The sequence below is a fragment of the Marmota monax genome, unplaced genomic scaffold, assembly GCF_021218885.2.
Source record: "Marmota monax isolate L192 unplaced genomic scaffold, Marmota_monax_Labrador192_F-V1.1 WCK01_AAM20220418_F8-fsc00095, whole genome shotgun sequence".
Lineage (NCBI taxonomy): Eukaryota > Metazoa > Chordata > Mammalia > Rodentia > Sciuridae > Marmota > Marmota monax.
Window position 1 is genome coordinate 709,482 of NW_026695244.1, and position 13,826 is coordinate 723,307.

Here is a 13,826-nt window from a genome sequence, read left to right on the forward strand (position 1 = left end):
AGATTTGAATGACAAAAATAACAAGTGTTAAAGACAGTAACAAATCCCAGATACTTCCTAAAATACAGTTTTTGATCATTAACTCAACTAATACTGATTTTTATTTAGTAGGTAAGAAGAAAATTCAATTTTCATACTCTAAAAGATAAGAAAATAGAAGAAAATTTCACTTAAGATGATGACACAATCTTAGTTGAAAACAGTACAGAACAACCTTCAAAGTACCAGAATAGACCCCCTACTTCAAATTTTCAACCCATGAGCTTATACTTTAAGTTATATATAACTTTGCATGTTTATATATAACTTTGCATGTCTTCCTAGGAATATTAATTTTAGTTCTAGGAAATAAATATTTTCAACATAGACATAAATATTATCAACTATAATATATTTATAAAAGATACATGAAAACTGATAAAAATAACAAGTTATAGGAAATCTGAAATTTAACCATTCAAGTTGACAATAAATTAGTTCTTAATACAAATATTTATTGATATGGAATAAATGCATTTTTAAAAATTTCTTTTTCTTTTCTGCCTTTTGTTTTGGCTTCAGAGTAAAGATACCTACACTTTATGATCACATACAAAGACTTCATGCAAAGGGGTAAGGACAGTCTTAGGATCTAAGCAGGGTGCTAGAAGCACTATGGATACTGAATATAGGCTTTAATTGACTAAGGTAGGGTCACCTGAGTGTTCTATATAGTAACATTTCATTTCTCTACTATTTAGTTTGATGGTTGCCAACAGGGACTGGTATTTACCTACTATCATCATTTCAAGAATATCTGGGAAAATAAAGGTCTCCACTACACAAGACCTAAATGTTTCATGCTGCAAATACTAGATCAAAGATTTTACTTGATCAAAGGCTTGTCCCAATTGCTCTTCCAAGGCTTCATTTTGCTCAGACAAGACATGGTTCCGCTTTAAGAGAGCTTGTCCAATTCGAGCAGCTAACTCCAGATCACGATCCCTCTGTTAAAACACCAAATAAACACACTTCTTTGAGTACTAACAGAATTAGAAGTCAGCTTAGAAATTCTGCAGTCAATTTTGATAAACTCAAAAGCAATCTCCTATAAAACATTGAGATTCATTTTAATGACCAGATACTGCAAATGAATACAGGGTCAGGCACACACAGGTAGTGTTTAATAAATATAAATCAGGGCTGGGGCTGTAGCTCAGTGGCAGAGTGCTTGCCTAGCATGGGTGAGGCACTGGGTTTGACCCTTAGCACCACCTAAAAATAAAATAAAGGCATGCTGTCCATCTACAACTACAAAAAATTAAAAAAATTAATCAAATGGATGACTACTATAGTTATAAATGCAGGAGAGCATCTCTTTTTTTGAGACTGAGTGACAGTTTATTGATCATTCTGGTCACTAGAGCCCAACAATTAAACCCTTAAACTTATAACTGGAGAATTAGAAAAATTAATAGAGGCTTTAAAAAAAATAAGGATGGGGGATGGAAATGTAGCTCAATAGTAGAATGTGCGTTTACCATGCTCGAGGACCTGGGTTAAACCCCCAGTGAACAACCCCCCCCCCCCAAGATGGAAACTATACCATAAAGCCCAAATATCTGTTAAGCATAATTGTGTATTAAGTATGATAATGATACAGAATTAGCCATTTAAGATATGGGGATCATATCATATTGAGAATAGTTTTGTTTAGGGCAAAGTTTATATGCACTCTTGCCAGTAGCTTAGAGGAAAACACAGTCAAGAGCCCCACTGATAAATGGTGTAAGAATAATGATGTGAAATAAAATAAGGAATAAAGGATTGGAAATTTGAGGCTCAGGGGTCTGCCTCTAGGAGAAGAGAGTCTAGTGAAGTTGGTGGTAGTGACGCAGAGAGGCCAAGCAACAAGCCTTAATTCAGAGTTATAGTCAGTTAGAGCCCTGGAATCCCATCTGTATGGTAGTGGTAAGGATTATATTCATGGCATGGAAAACTGTCACATATCTCTAACTGCCTAAAACATGAGTTCAGTTTACATTAATCATTATGAATAAAATTGTTTCCCTCCCATAGCACATAAAAATGGATGGATTATCTCCCAAGTATCAAGGTCATTTATCTCATTTAAATATAGGCTAAGTGGCATATACAAAAATTAGTCTGAAAATCTGGGGAGGAGGGGGGCAGGTATATGTCAAAGAGAAAGTCAAACGAAACAGATATAAGAAGAGAACACTATTGACTATTAACTGGAAGATATACACTATACATGTTTAAAATGCCATAAACAAACTAAGATCAAATAGATCAAATTGAAAATAAAAAAAGGAAATGCTTTTATGTTATAGTTTAGATATGAAGTGTCCTCCAAAAAACTCATGTGTGAGACAACGCAAGAAAGTTTAGAGGTGAAATCACTGGTTTATGAAAGCCTTAACAGGTGCATTAATTCACTTGAATATATTAACTGAGTTATAACTGTAATCAAGTAGGATGTTGCTGGAGGGGGAAGGTCACTGGGGCATGCCTTTGGGGTATACATTTTGTCCCTGGTGAGCAGATCTCTCTCTGCTTCCTGATTGCTATGTCCTGAGCTGCTTTCCACCACACTCTTTCATCATGATGTTCTGCTTCACCTCAAGCCCAGAGGAATGGAATCTGCTGTTAATGGTCTGAAACCATGAATGCCAAATAAACTTCTCCTTCTCAAACTGTTCTTGTTAGGTCTTTTGGTACAGTGACAAAAAAGCTGACTGAAACTGCAGGTATTTATTTGCAATGGATCTTCTTGAATGGGCGGCTCTACTCCAGCATAACAGCAGGGACAATTTAAAAACAAGATCTTTTTCTAGAAGAGACAGTCCAGCCTGCACCATATTAATCAATCAGTCAATTGATCGATCAATCAGTCCTCTATAACTTCACAATAATCAACGGTTCAGAAACAATTTAGTTTGTAATGTGAGATGGTATGCCAGATGTTTCAGTTGTAACAATCTTACCCAAAAAGAACCCAGAGCACAGACGTCACCATTTTTCATCTAATGTGCAAATCTGATAGATTACAAATGATCCTCAGTTTTAGCTTTTTTTAAAAAATATTTTTAAAGTTGGAGATGGACACATTACCTTTATTTGTTTATTTGTATGTGGTGCTGGGGATTAAACCAGTGCCTCACACATGCTAGGTAAGCACTCACTAAGCTACAACCCCGGTCCCCAGTTTTAGCTTTTTGTACTAGAGAAATAAAAGATAAACTCCTACCTCTGCAAGGAGATGTGTAACCATGTCAATGTCATTGTAAGTTTTGGTCATCTGCTCCACTCTGTCTGTACCTAGAACTAAGTTAAAAATAACTTAAGAAATAAGAGAAAATTTAAAATACTCATAAGAATTAAAAGATAACAACAAAAGCTCCATATTTTTACAAAAAGTCATTCTGGAGTATTAAAATGTATGTGAAAAAAGGAAAGATTTTTCTTGTATTAGCCAATCAGGAAACAGACTAACCATTACAAAGTCCATATCATACAAAGAATTTAAAAGTATCAAATGATCAGAAGGCAGTCACTTCTTGACCACTTCCCCTGCCCGAAATAAGAAGCTTGGCCTAGTCACATCTGAGAGTGTGGCCTGGGAGAATGGATTAAGCTGTCCACTATAGTTTAAGCCCTATTTAAATTAAAGTTACTGAGGGCTGAGTTAGTGAGGGGTAATGCAGTTAAAGAGGAATTTAATTAGCATTCTCCTGTGATTTTGTTGACCATGAAAGATTATCTAACATATAATCTTTTTTTTTTTTTTTTGGTACTGGGGATTGAACTTAGAGGCACTCAACCACTGAGCCACGTCTCTAGCCCTATTTTGTATTTTATTTAGAGATAGGGTCTTACTGATTTGCTTAGTGCCTTGTTTTTGCTGAGGCTGGCTTTGAACTTGGAATCCTCCTGCCTCAGTCTCCCAAGTTGCTGGGATTACAGGCATGCACACCAAGCCAGGCTAACATGTAATCTATTGTAAACTTTGTAGGACTTTGAGCCACAATCCTTTTAAATTTAATTAAAAACACTTTATCTGTAATAATCTACATAATTTCTACATCTTTGCTATAAAATTAATTGTATGCCATGTTATTAGTTGCATAATTTAACCACAGTGATAAGGGAAAAGGGCATTTGGGCCTATAGGAGTAAATAATTTAAGTGGGACACTTAAATTCTTAGCATGAACAAAGAATTAAAAAATTAAGACAGATACCTACAGTAAGTGGTCTCTTCTACTTCTGATCACACAATAACAAATCAGAAGTAAAAAAACAAATATTCATGCTGTAAATTAGTTACAGAAAGCCAGCCAATGATTGCAAAACCAAATATAATCTGGAGCAGTGCTTCATATTTAATGTATCTGGAGGAGTTCTAGGACACTGATAGCATGTATAAGATTCCCTGGTGTTCTAACATGAAGCCAGGGATGAAAAATACCAATCTAGCTAGGTGTGGTACCACATTCCTGTAATCCTAGCAGCTCGACAGTCTGATGCAGGAGGATCATAAGTTCAAAGCCAGTCTCAGCAAACTTGGGAGGCCCTTAGCAACTTAGCAAACCCTGTCTCAAAATTTAAAAATAAAAAGTGGCTCAATGGTTAAACACCCTTGGGTTCAACCCTTAGTACCAAAAAAATAAAAATAAAAACCTCTAAAACCAAAAACCAAACAAACACGGCACCCCCTCTGCCCCCCCCCCCCAGCTAAAGCTAACAAATGCACAAATGGGAGAACCAGGAATCCTAGAAAATCAGTTAAAAACATTTTTTACATAATTTTTTTTTTAAAATTCCCAATCAGAGTGGAGATGAAGTAGCAGATTTAACTTGGAGTAAAGCCAGTAGGCTAAAGCATATAATAAACAACTGTGAATCATAAATCAAATATGATAAAAGGAGAAGGAGAAAATGATACTAATATAGTTTAGAACTATTAAGAATAAAACTTATTTTAGACAAGAGAAATGAAAACATAGTGCCTAAAAATGTTTACCATTTATAGGCAATTTATAGGAATAGTATAAAAATTTCAAGTTAAACCTTAAGAAGTTACTCAGTTTATCTTATTTTCTCCCATGAGGAATCTTCTCTGAGAGAAATTATTATATGACATATTTTAAGACCACAAAGCAAAGTATTAGTGGCAAGGACAGGATTTTAACATGCAGGTGATAATGTGCAACTCACAAGGTCATTAGAAAAGTAAGGAGCTCTTCCTGTTACCAGGTTACAGGCCAGACTCTGGGGGTCCCAACAAGTCAGGCCCAGCCACTCACCAACAAACAAACAAACAAAAGTAATGGGGAAAACAGGAAAGAACTTTAATCCATATGGCCATAATGAGAACGGCAAACTGAGATCAAGCATCTCAGTCCCAACTTCTTTGGGGAATTGATACACGAGTTTTAGGTTAAAATAGAGGAAGCATTGGGGCAGGAGGCAAGAGGCATGGATAATTAAACAGTCTTGGTCAAACTGTTGTCTGGCTGATTGTTATCTCAGTTCTGGTTCTGTGAGTGGCTCCAGGGATGTCCTTATAAGAAATCTCTATTAGCTGTATCTGTTAGTTATATGATAGACATTTACCTATCAGACCTGTAATCCTGGGAGGGGGCAACTCAGTTTCAGGAAGCAACTGCTCCTGCTTAGGGGAGCAGTTTCATCCTCAGGTGATCTGCTTGTTAAGACTCTGCTATTCATGGAAGGCTTAGGGCAACAACTAGAGAGTTCTAGGTGCCACTTCAGCAGTCTTTAAGAGGACTTCATACAGCTGACAGATGAAGGTCCTTGAAAATCTTGAAAATATCCCATTCTTATCTTAGTGTCCTCAGTCTTGAAGAAAGACAAGATAGGTTGGATAAATTTAGGGCCAATAAATCTTCTATTGCCAGTGTTTAGATAAAATCTTCTTAAATGATTAGCATGCCTTTGTGCAGAGTATGAATCTGAAGACTAACACAAAATGAAGGCAGAAATGCCAAGATTCATTTCTGTTTTTAGTTCCCCACTGGGTATCTGCAGACCCAAATGAAGTCAGTGCTTTGTGTTCCTACCATGCTGCTCTTTCTACCTCAGCTCCATTAAAAACATTAAAAAGCCCTAATGGAACACCAGAGTATAATACACCTAAGACAGTGGAATGAAATTGACCAAACTATCATATGCACATTTATAAATACACTACAGTGAATTTCACCTTTATGTGTATCTATAAGGCACTAATTAAAAAAACAAACTATAAACAAATGAAGCCCACCAGAGTAGTGGAAAAGGAACAGGGGGAGGGAGAAGAGGAGGGACAGGAGAAGTACTGGGGACTGAATTGTAGCAAATTACGTTCCACGTATGTATAGTTACTTCAAAAAGAATCCTAATCTTATGTATAACTATAATGCACTAATAAAAAAAGAAAAAAAAACCCCACATACTCATGAATATATCAAACAGTATAAATCCCCATTTTGCTTTTTAAAGTGTGAAGATATCTATGCATATCTATTTGTAAGAAAGGCTGGAAGGACATACATTAAAATGTCAACAGATGTTATCTCAGTAGGGATTATAAAAAAAAAAACAGCAACACTTGTTAAGAGTTTTCAAAACACAAAAATGAACTTTAAAATGCTTAAATATTTATTATGTCAAACAGTTAACAACCTTAATCTCCAATTCTTATGTTTTATGTGAAACGGCCTATGGTCCAAGCCCCAAAGACTGGACCACTTCCAAGTCAGCCTCAAAGCAGATAAGGAACACAATGGCTTCCTCTCTGCAACCTAATCAGTGGTCTTCTCTTCCTTCACACAAGGTTCTCAGTAAAGATTCTTCTTGGGATGATTCCAAAAGAGCTCAGAGAAAAGCTCTTAGAATCCTCTTGGTATTTAGGTACTGTAATTAAATGCTTCAAAAGTCATACACTGAGAGAGGCAAGAAGGCAGCCTTTATTCCATCAATCCTATCAAAATCTATTTTCCCTTTACTGCTCAGCTGTTAAAACAAAAAATATGTTAAATGGCTCAGAAATTAGGAATGATCCCTGCTGATCATTAGCAATGATCCAGACTGAACTTTCCTCTCTCTTAAAAAAATAAAAAATAAATGTATGTGTGTGTGTGTGTGTATATATATATATATATATATACACACACACACACACACACACACACACATCAGGGAGATAATAAACATTTTTATGGAACAATTTTGCCACTTGGTTTCTGAGAGTTGTTAATGTTCACACTTTCGGCATAATAGTTGGAAAATCTAATGTTTCTAAAAATATGGTGTGGGGGGCTAGTACATAGAAGAGCTTCATTAATTCTTACTTTCTGTGTTCCATCCCTCTCTAATCCATTCTCATATTTTTTTTCAGGATGGGAAACACCAATGTTACTCCATTCTGAACTGTCATTTATATGAGGTGCTCAATAATTCTTTAATATGTCCCTTCCAAGATAGGTTTTTATCATAATTTCTGAATTTTAAAAAGAACTCTAATCTTTCATCAGTCTCCAACCTTCCCTCACCAAAACCCAAAACTGAATCAAAAAAAAACAAAAAAGGGCTGGGGATATAGCAGTTGGTAGAGTGCTTGCCTGGCATGCACAAGGCCCTGGGTTCAATCCCTAGCAACGCAAAAAAAAAAAAAAAAAAAAAAAAAAAAATAGCATGTACCACTTGCATAGTAAAACAGTTTTTGACAACTATAAGCAGGTCTTGTGGTTTTAACCCTAAAGAAGTGACTGCATGTAGTTCTGACTACTTGGGAGACTGAGGCAGGAATATCACAAGTTCAAGGTTGGCCTGGGCAACTCAGGGAGACCCTGTCTCAAAATAAAATAAAAAGGACTGGGGACATATCAGTAGTAAAGTGTTTACCTAACATGTGTGAGGCCCTGGGTTCAAACATTTCTACAATATAAAAAACTGTAATATAAAAACTGAGATGTATTTGGACATATAGCTAAATTTTTCTCATGAAAATGAGAGGGTTGATCTAGAGGGATTGTAACTCTGCTAATCTCTAGGACCTGGCTCATAATTAATGTTTTCTGAACATTATCAGTCATTTCCAGTACCGTTAATGGCTTTAGAGGGCAGAACACAAAGGAAAGTGCATGTACCAATAAGAAGTAATAATTTCTACAAGTGTATTTCTCTGTAAAGTTTTATATTCTCCCTAATTCCTTAATTTCCTAATTAAGGTCATTGTAAAAAAGGTCATTAGCTTTGGTTTATAATGCTTTGTATCAGTGCTTCTCAAATTTAACAGTGTATCAGCATCACCAGGAAGATATGTTGAAGCAGAGTGCTGTGTCTCACCCCTGGAGTTTCCGATTCTGTAGGTGGATTAGGGGCTCAAGAATCTGCATTACTGATGAGTTATCAAGTGATGTGGACGGCAGGGTTCACATTTGGGGAACGTTGCCTTAAATAAAACTTATATATAATAAATCCCATGCCCCTTCCCTCTTCTTATACCTTAGAGAGTGGTCCTTGATTCCCAAATAAAATCTCCAGAAAGGCACATCAGGTTTTTATTTTTAGCTTTTACATGAACAAAGGTTCTTTCTATACCTTATGTGTTTTTATTGTACAGCTAACCCCATAGCTAGGGCTTACCTGTAAAAAGATAAGGAAACACCTGGAGTAACCTGCATGCACAGTAACACATTCATTAAGCATCTTGAGTTTTGTAAGTGATGCGACATTATTTTTTGGGCCCACTCACAGCTCTCAAGCATTTTATTTATTTATTTATTTATTTATTTATTTTGGTACTAGGAATGAAACCCAGGGGCACTTTACCACTGACCTACATACCCACCCCTGTTTATTTTTTGAGACAGGGTCTCACTAAGTTGCTGAGGCTAGCCTGCAACTTGCATGTGCCACGATACCTGGATCAAGCATTCTATTTTAAAAATAAATAATCTATTTCTGGTTTGGGTGACTTCATAGACCTTCATTCATGTGACATAGGCTCCTAAACCCAAATGTTTCCTACTAAATCACTATTCTCACAGCTCTAATTCTTTGTGTTATACTAGGGGAAGTGCCTTTGCCTGTGCTACCCCTTTTTGTGTGTGTGCATGTGGGGGAGTGGTTGTACTGGGGATTGAACTCAAGGGCACTAGACCACTGAGCCACATCCTCAGCCCTATTTTGTATTTTATTTAGAGACGGTCTCACAGAGTTGCTTAGCACCTCTCTTTTGCTGAGGTTGGCTTTGAGCTTGCGATTTTCCTTCCTTAGGCTCCCAAGCCACCGGGATTATAGGTGACGCCAGATTTAAAGATACATAGTTAGTGTAGCTAGGTAAATCGGGTCTGATACAGAGAAAAATAGACTTGAGTCTAATAAAGAAAATGGAGTCATCTGAGTCTGGGAAATCAGAAACCGCACCTGGGAGATTGAAATATTATTGTCCCCAAGGTCCCCTGGACCATCCTAAAGAACTGTTAATGAAGCAACTCCCAGCAGATAGGGAGGTGCTAATCAATTCAGCCTAAGCCCTTCCTGCGAGGATCACTCCCCACACCACCCCACATTGGCCCACCAGTTTCCCACCTTTTGGCCTTCCCACCTGCATCCTCCAACACATGTAGGATAAAGGGAAATAAGCAAGATAAAGGACAGGAATGTAGAAGGACAAAGAAAACCTTAGATATAAAAGGGATGGGACTTCCTCATCCCACAGATTCCGCCTTTTGGATCCCCTGCATCCTGGGTGGGGGCGGGGGGAGTCTGTTCTGCTATCCTTCAATAAAGCCTTTTGCTTTCTACTCTCCTGCTTCTCTCGTGTTATACTTCAGCATTTGGGGAAGCAAGGACTTGTTCAAGGTAACCAGCAGTATCATAGGCGAGTGCTACCATGTCAGCTACCTCTTTGTATTAGTTATTAAAATTTCATTTTATTGAGCACAAGTACCCCCTTGCAACAGGAGAGGAGTACAGATAAGGAGCTAAAGCAGCACGAGGGAGCAGAACCCTAGATGTCCTGCCAGGGTATGTAATAATAATAAATTTTGATGTCTCAGGGGGATAGAAAATTCTGAGAAAGGGTTGAAGAATGTTTTACATGTCAAACTTTGCTCAATTGCTAAATAAAATGAATCACGTGTTTTTTACATTCATTGGATGCAAATCCATAATGAAGTTTATTTATATTTTATTGAATTATTAACCCAAAGAATTGATACCTTTAAAATCAGTGAAATTACAGTACGGAGAAAAAAATATTAATGACAATTAAAATCATAGCTTAGTAGATGGGTGCGGTGGTGCATGCCTATAATCCCAGCAGCTCTGGAGGCTGAGACAAGTTCAAAGCCAACCTCAGCAGCCGTGAGGCACTAAGCAACTCAGTGAGACCTTGTCTCTAAATAAAATACAAAATAGGGCTGCGGACGTGACTCAGTGGTTGAGTGTCCCTGAGTCCAATCCCTGGTACAAAAAAAAAAAAAAAAAATCATAGCCTATTTATTTCCTGATCTTAGGTATATCATTTATGGTTCAATTTTCAAATTTGTTGAAGTGAAAATAGTACCATTAGACTAAAGGAATAGAATACTTTTTCAGAACCTCGACGTACAGACCTGTATCCCATTAATAATCTCAAGTTGAAAACTTTGCTCCTTGGTCATTTTGTATAAAGTCTTGAGAAGTATTTTAGAATTTCTTTACATTTTATTTCTAGTCTTAATTTAAAATTGTTCTAGAGGAGACTTCATTAAAACATGATCCTGAGTCATCTTTCTAGCCCACCCTTCCCTCTTCATGGCCTGAAGTACAATAAACATTAAAATAAAAGGCTGTTTGTGTTATTTTATCAAAATAATGACAAACTAAATTTCTCAAATAAAAACTTAACAAAAACCATGAGAGCCTTAGTTTAACTTAATTCAGCTACTTAAAAGAAAACTTACGGACAGAAATACAGTTTTATTTGGGCTTTGTGATATTTCAATTCAAGTTTAAACAATGTTTATAATTATTCCCCCTGGGCAGTAAGTTCTACAAGAAGTAAATAAGAGACTGTGGTTCTAGGAAACTACCAGTAAAAACCAGTTAGTTAATGATTACTATGGAATTGAAACTTTCATAACAATTATTCTCCAGCAACAATCTTCCATTAAAAACATTGAAGCACTCACTGGGAAAAATGTCTAGCACTTGATGAAATCTCTCATTTAGTTTAAATTAAAAGAAGTTCACAAACATATCAATAATGAATTTAGACTTTCCTTTTAAATTCTAACAGCTTCTATGCACACAACATTTTTATACTGAATTAAGTAAATGGGAAGAAAAAAAAAAAAAAAAGGAAAAGAAAAAGTTTAGCCTTAATGTAGAACTGGGGGAGAAGAACAAATGGGAAGAGGTTTCCATACTTCAAAGTTTAAAAACTCCTTTATTTAATTTTGTCATTTCTGGCAGCTTGGTATAAAGCAGAACTATTTCAGAACAAATTAGGCTTACCCTCTCAAAGAACTATTCTCTCTAGATTCTTAAGAAAATAATGATGCTTACTATATAGTAGTACATGTATTTCTCCTTGGCTTGATCAAATTACTTATGTATCTAAGAATTGTGCTCCTTAATGACTGAAAACTTCTGGGACTGTGTTTAACAAAACTAATGGCACACTATTGGGATAATAAAAGTTGACGTACACAGGGATATTAAAATTTTTAAAAATTTCACTACTTTTTTAAAAAGTTCTCTTTTCTATTCAGTCTGAGGAAGATATCAAGTAAAACAGGAAAGAAACAAAAGCATACTTGCAATGCTGGCCACTCAGCATCAAAAGGATGATAACCTTTCTGTTAAATCGGTTAGAATTAAAGCAGGTATACAGCAAGTAATGCTACTAAATGTCAAATGTTTCAGAAGTCAATACCAAGATACTAATGATCTTCATTTCCATGGACAGACTCTATTTTTCTTCTCCCATTTTTTAATTAGAGCTTTACAATTATACATAGTAGTTGGGTTCATTCTGACAAACTTATACATGCATGGAAACTGAATCAGTTCATGATTCTCTCTTTTTCTCTATAGTACTGGACAGACTCTAAATAGGTAAAACAAACAAAGAAATAAAATACTCACTCATGTAACGGAAAGTCTCTTCAGCAAGGACTGGAGAGAGGGCATCAGATGCATGGTGCTGGTGCTGAGGCGACTGTGTCCAGTCCTGATTTTCATACAGAAAGAGAGAGTCTACTCTTAGCTTGTACTGTGGTAGCTGTTCTTCTAGCAGATTCACCAGCTCAACTTCAGGGAGATCCTCATTGGAGCAGACATCTAAAGAGGAGATACCATAAAATGAAACCAGTGCATTTCAGTTTCTTGGGCTACAGAAAAAAAATTGATGAAATTAGTTTTTCAAAAGTAGGAAACCAAAGAGACATGAGACAAGATAACTTCTCTACTGATTTTTATTAACATGTTCTAGTACTACTGTTAGTCTCTCTCTAGATTTCTTTAAAAAGAGAACTTCCAAGGTAAAAATGATAACCACAGGGCTGGGGTTGTGGCTCAGTTGTAGAGCACTTGCCTCACAGGTGTGAGGCACTGGGTTCGATTCTCAGTATTGCATATAAAAAAATGAATAAAATAAAGTCCATCAAACAACAAAATTTTTTTTAAAAAATGACAACCATAAAATTTAACTACACATTATCTAAAAATATATTGCTTAGTGATAATAAAATTATGTTCTTAAACTTTTAAATGAATTGGAACAAATTTCTTATTTCTTCCTTATCAATCTATTTAACACTGTTTTTAAGAGTTCTCACCTTAACTTATATGCTAGAGGCAAGGGGAGCAACATGAAACGACCAGCAGAAAATAGCCAATTCAAAAGGGATTAAATTACAGTTTCTCTAATAATAAATCTTCAATTCATAGAAGGAATCTTCAAAATCTGGAAAAATTACACTTTAGTATATTTGACAGCGAAGTAAGTACTTGATCATTTTTTATTTTAAAAATGTGATATACAGAAGCCCTTACTATATTAGAAGAAATTTTAAAAGGGGAGGGAAAAAAATTTCTTCACTTTTATAGCCTTAACATAATATAAATTTAGTATGATACAAAGAACATCAACTTGTCAGTCAGATAGTCCTGAGTTTGAGTCTGCCACTGCATGATAGCTTATATAATCTCTATGCCTCAGTTTCCTCATCTATAAAATGGAGACAGTGACAGTATCTGGTGCTTTCATGGCTGCTCTATGAACTAAGTGACATAAATGCATGAAAAATACCTATATTTAGGTTCAATACCTGGCACACCATGAAGGCATCTCTAAATGTTAGTTATTTCTATTACTATTTTGCAACTGAATTTTTTTTTATACCTAGACATCAAATCAAGGCTTCAGTTCCCATAGAATCTAAATAATCACAAAAAAATCAATGGTAGAAGGCACTTCAGAAATCATCCACTATCGCCTCCTAGATAAAAGAAACTAAGACTTAAAAATGAGTGAGTTGCTGAGGACCACTGGATTTGTGTCTCAATTTCTTATCCAGCACTATGCCTACTCAACTACAGGCCATGTCTTATTGCTGTCTCCCATTTACTTATAGGACAAAGGCTTACAACTTCACTTGTCCTAGAAGGCAAGTTCATACACATCATGTCTCTATCATTCCACATTAGTCTCATGTACCTCCTAATTCCTTCAGGTGCCTAGCCTAACTTATTTTTCATTCTTTTGGTACTGGGGATAGAACTCAGGGGTATTCAACTGCTGAGATACATCCCCAGCCATATTTT

At 36.0% G+C, this 13,826-nt stretch overlaps 1 protein-coding gene across 6 annotated transcripts in view; it reads right to left on the minus strand.

Annotated features, from left to right (window-relative positions):
• Window positions 1–13,826, minus strand: part of Trak2 (trafficking kinesin protein 2) — a 60,894-nt gene that overhangs the window by 19,238 nt on the left and 27,830 nt on the right. For 4 of the 6 annotated variants that reach the window (XM_046463025.2, XM_046463023.2, XM_046463026.2 and 1 more), the window contains 3 exons: window positions 12,147–12,341; window positions 3,251–3,342; window positions 870–986 (listed from right to left, as the gene is read on the minus strand). In XM_046463025.2, the coding sequence (XP_046318981.1) occupies window positions 870–986; window positions 3,251–3,342; window positions 12,147–12,341 (404 nt within the window). Of the gene's footprint in view, window positions 1–869; window positions 987–3,250; window positions 3,343–5,618; window positions 5,865–12,146; window positions 12,342–13,826 lie in introns of those variants that run through there. The other 2 variants (XM_046463028.2, XM_046463027.2) reach the window with 2 other exon arrangements.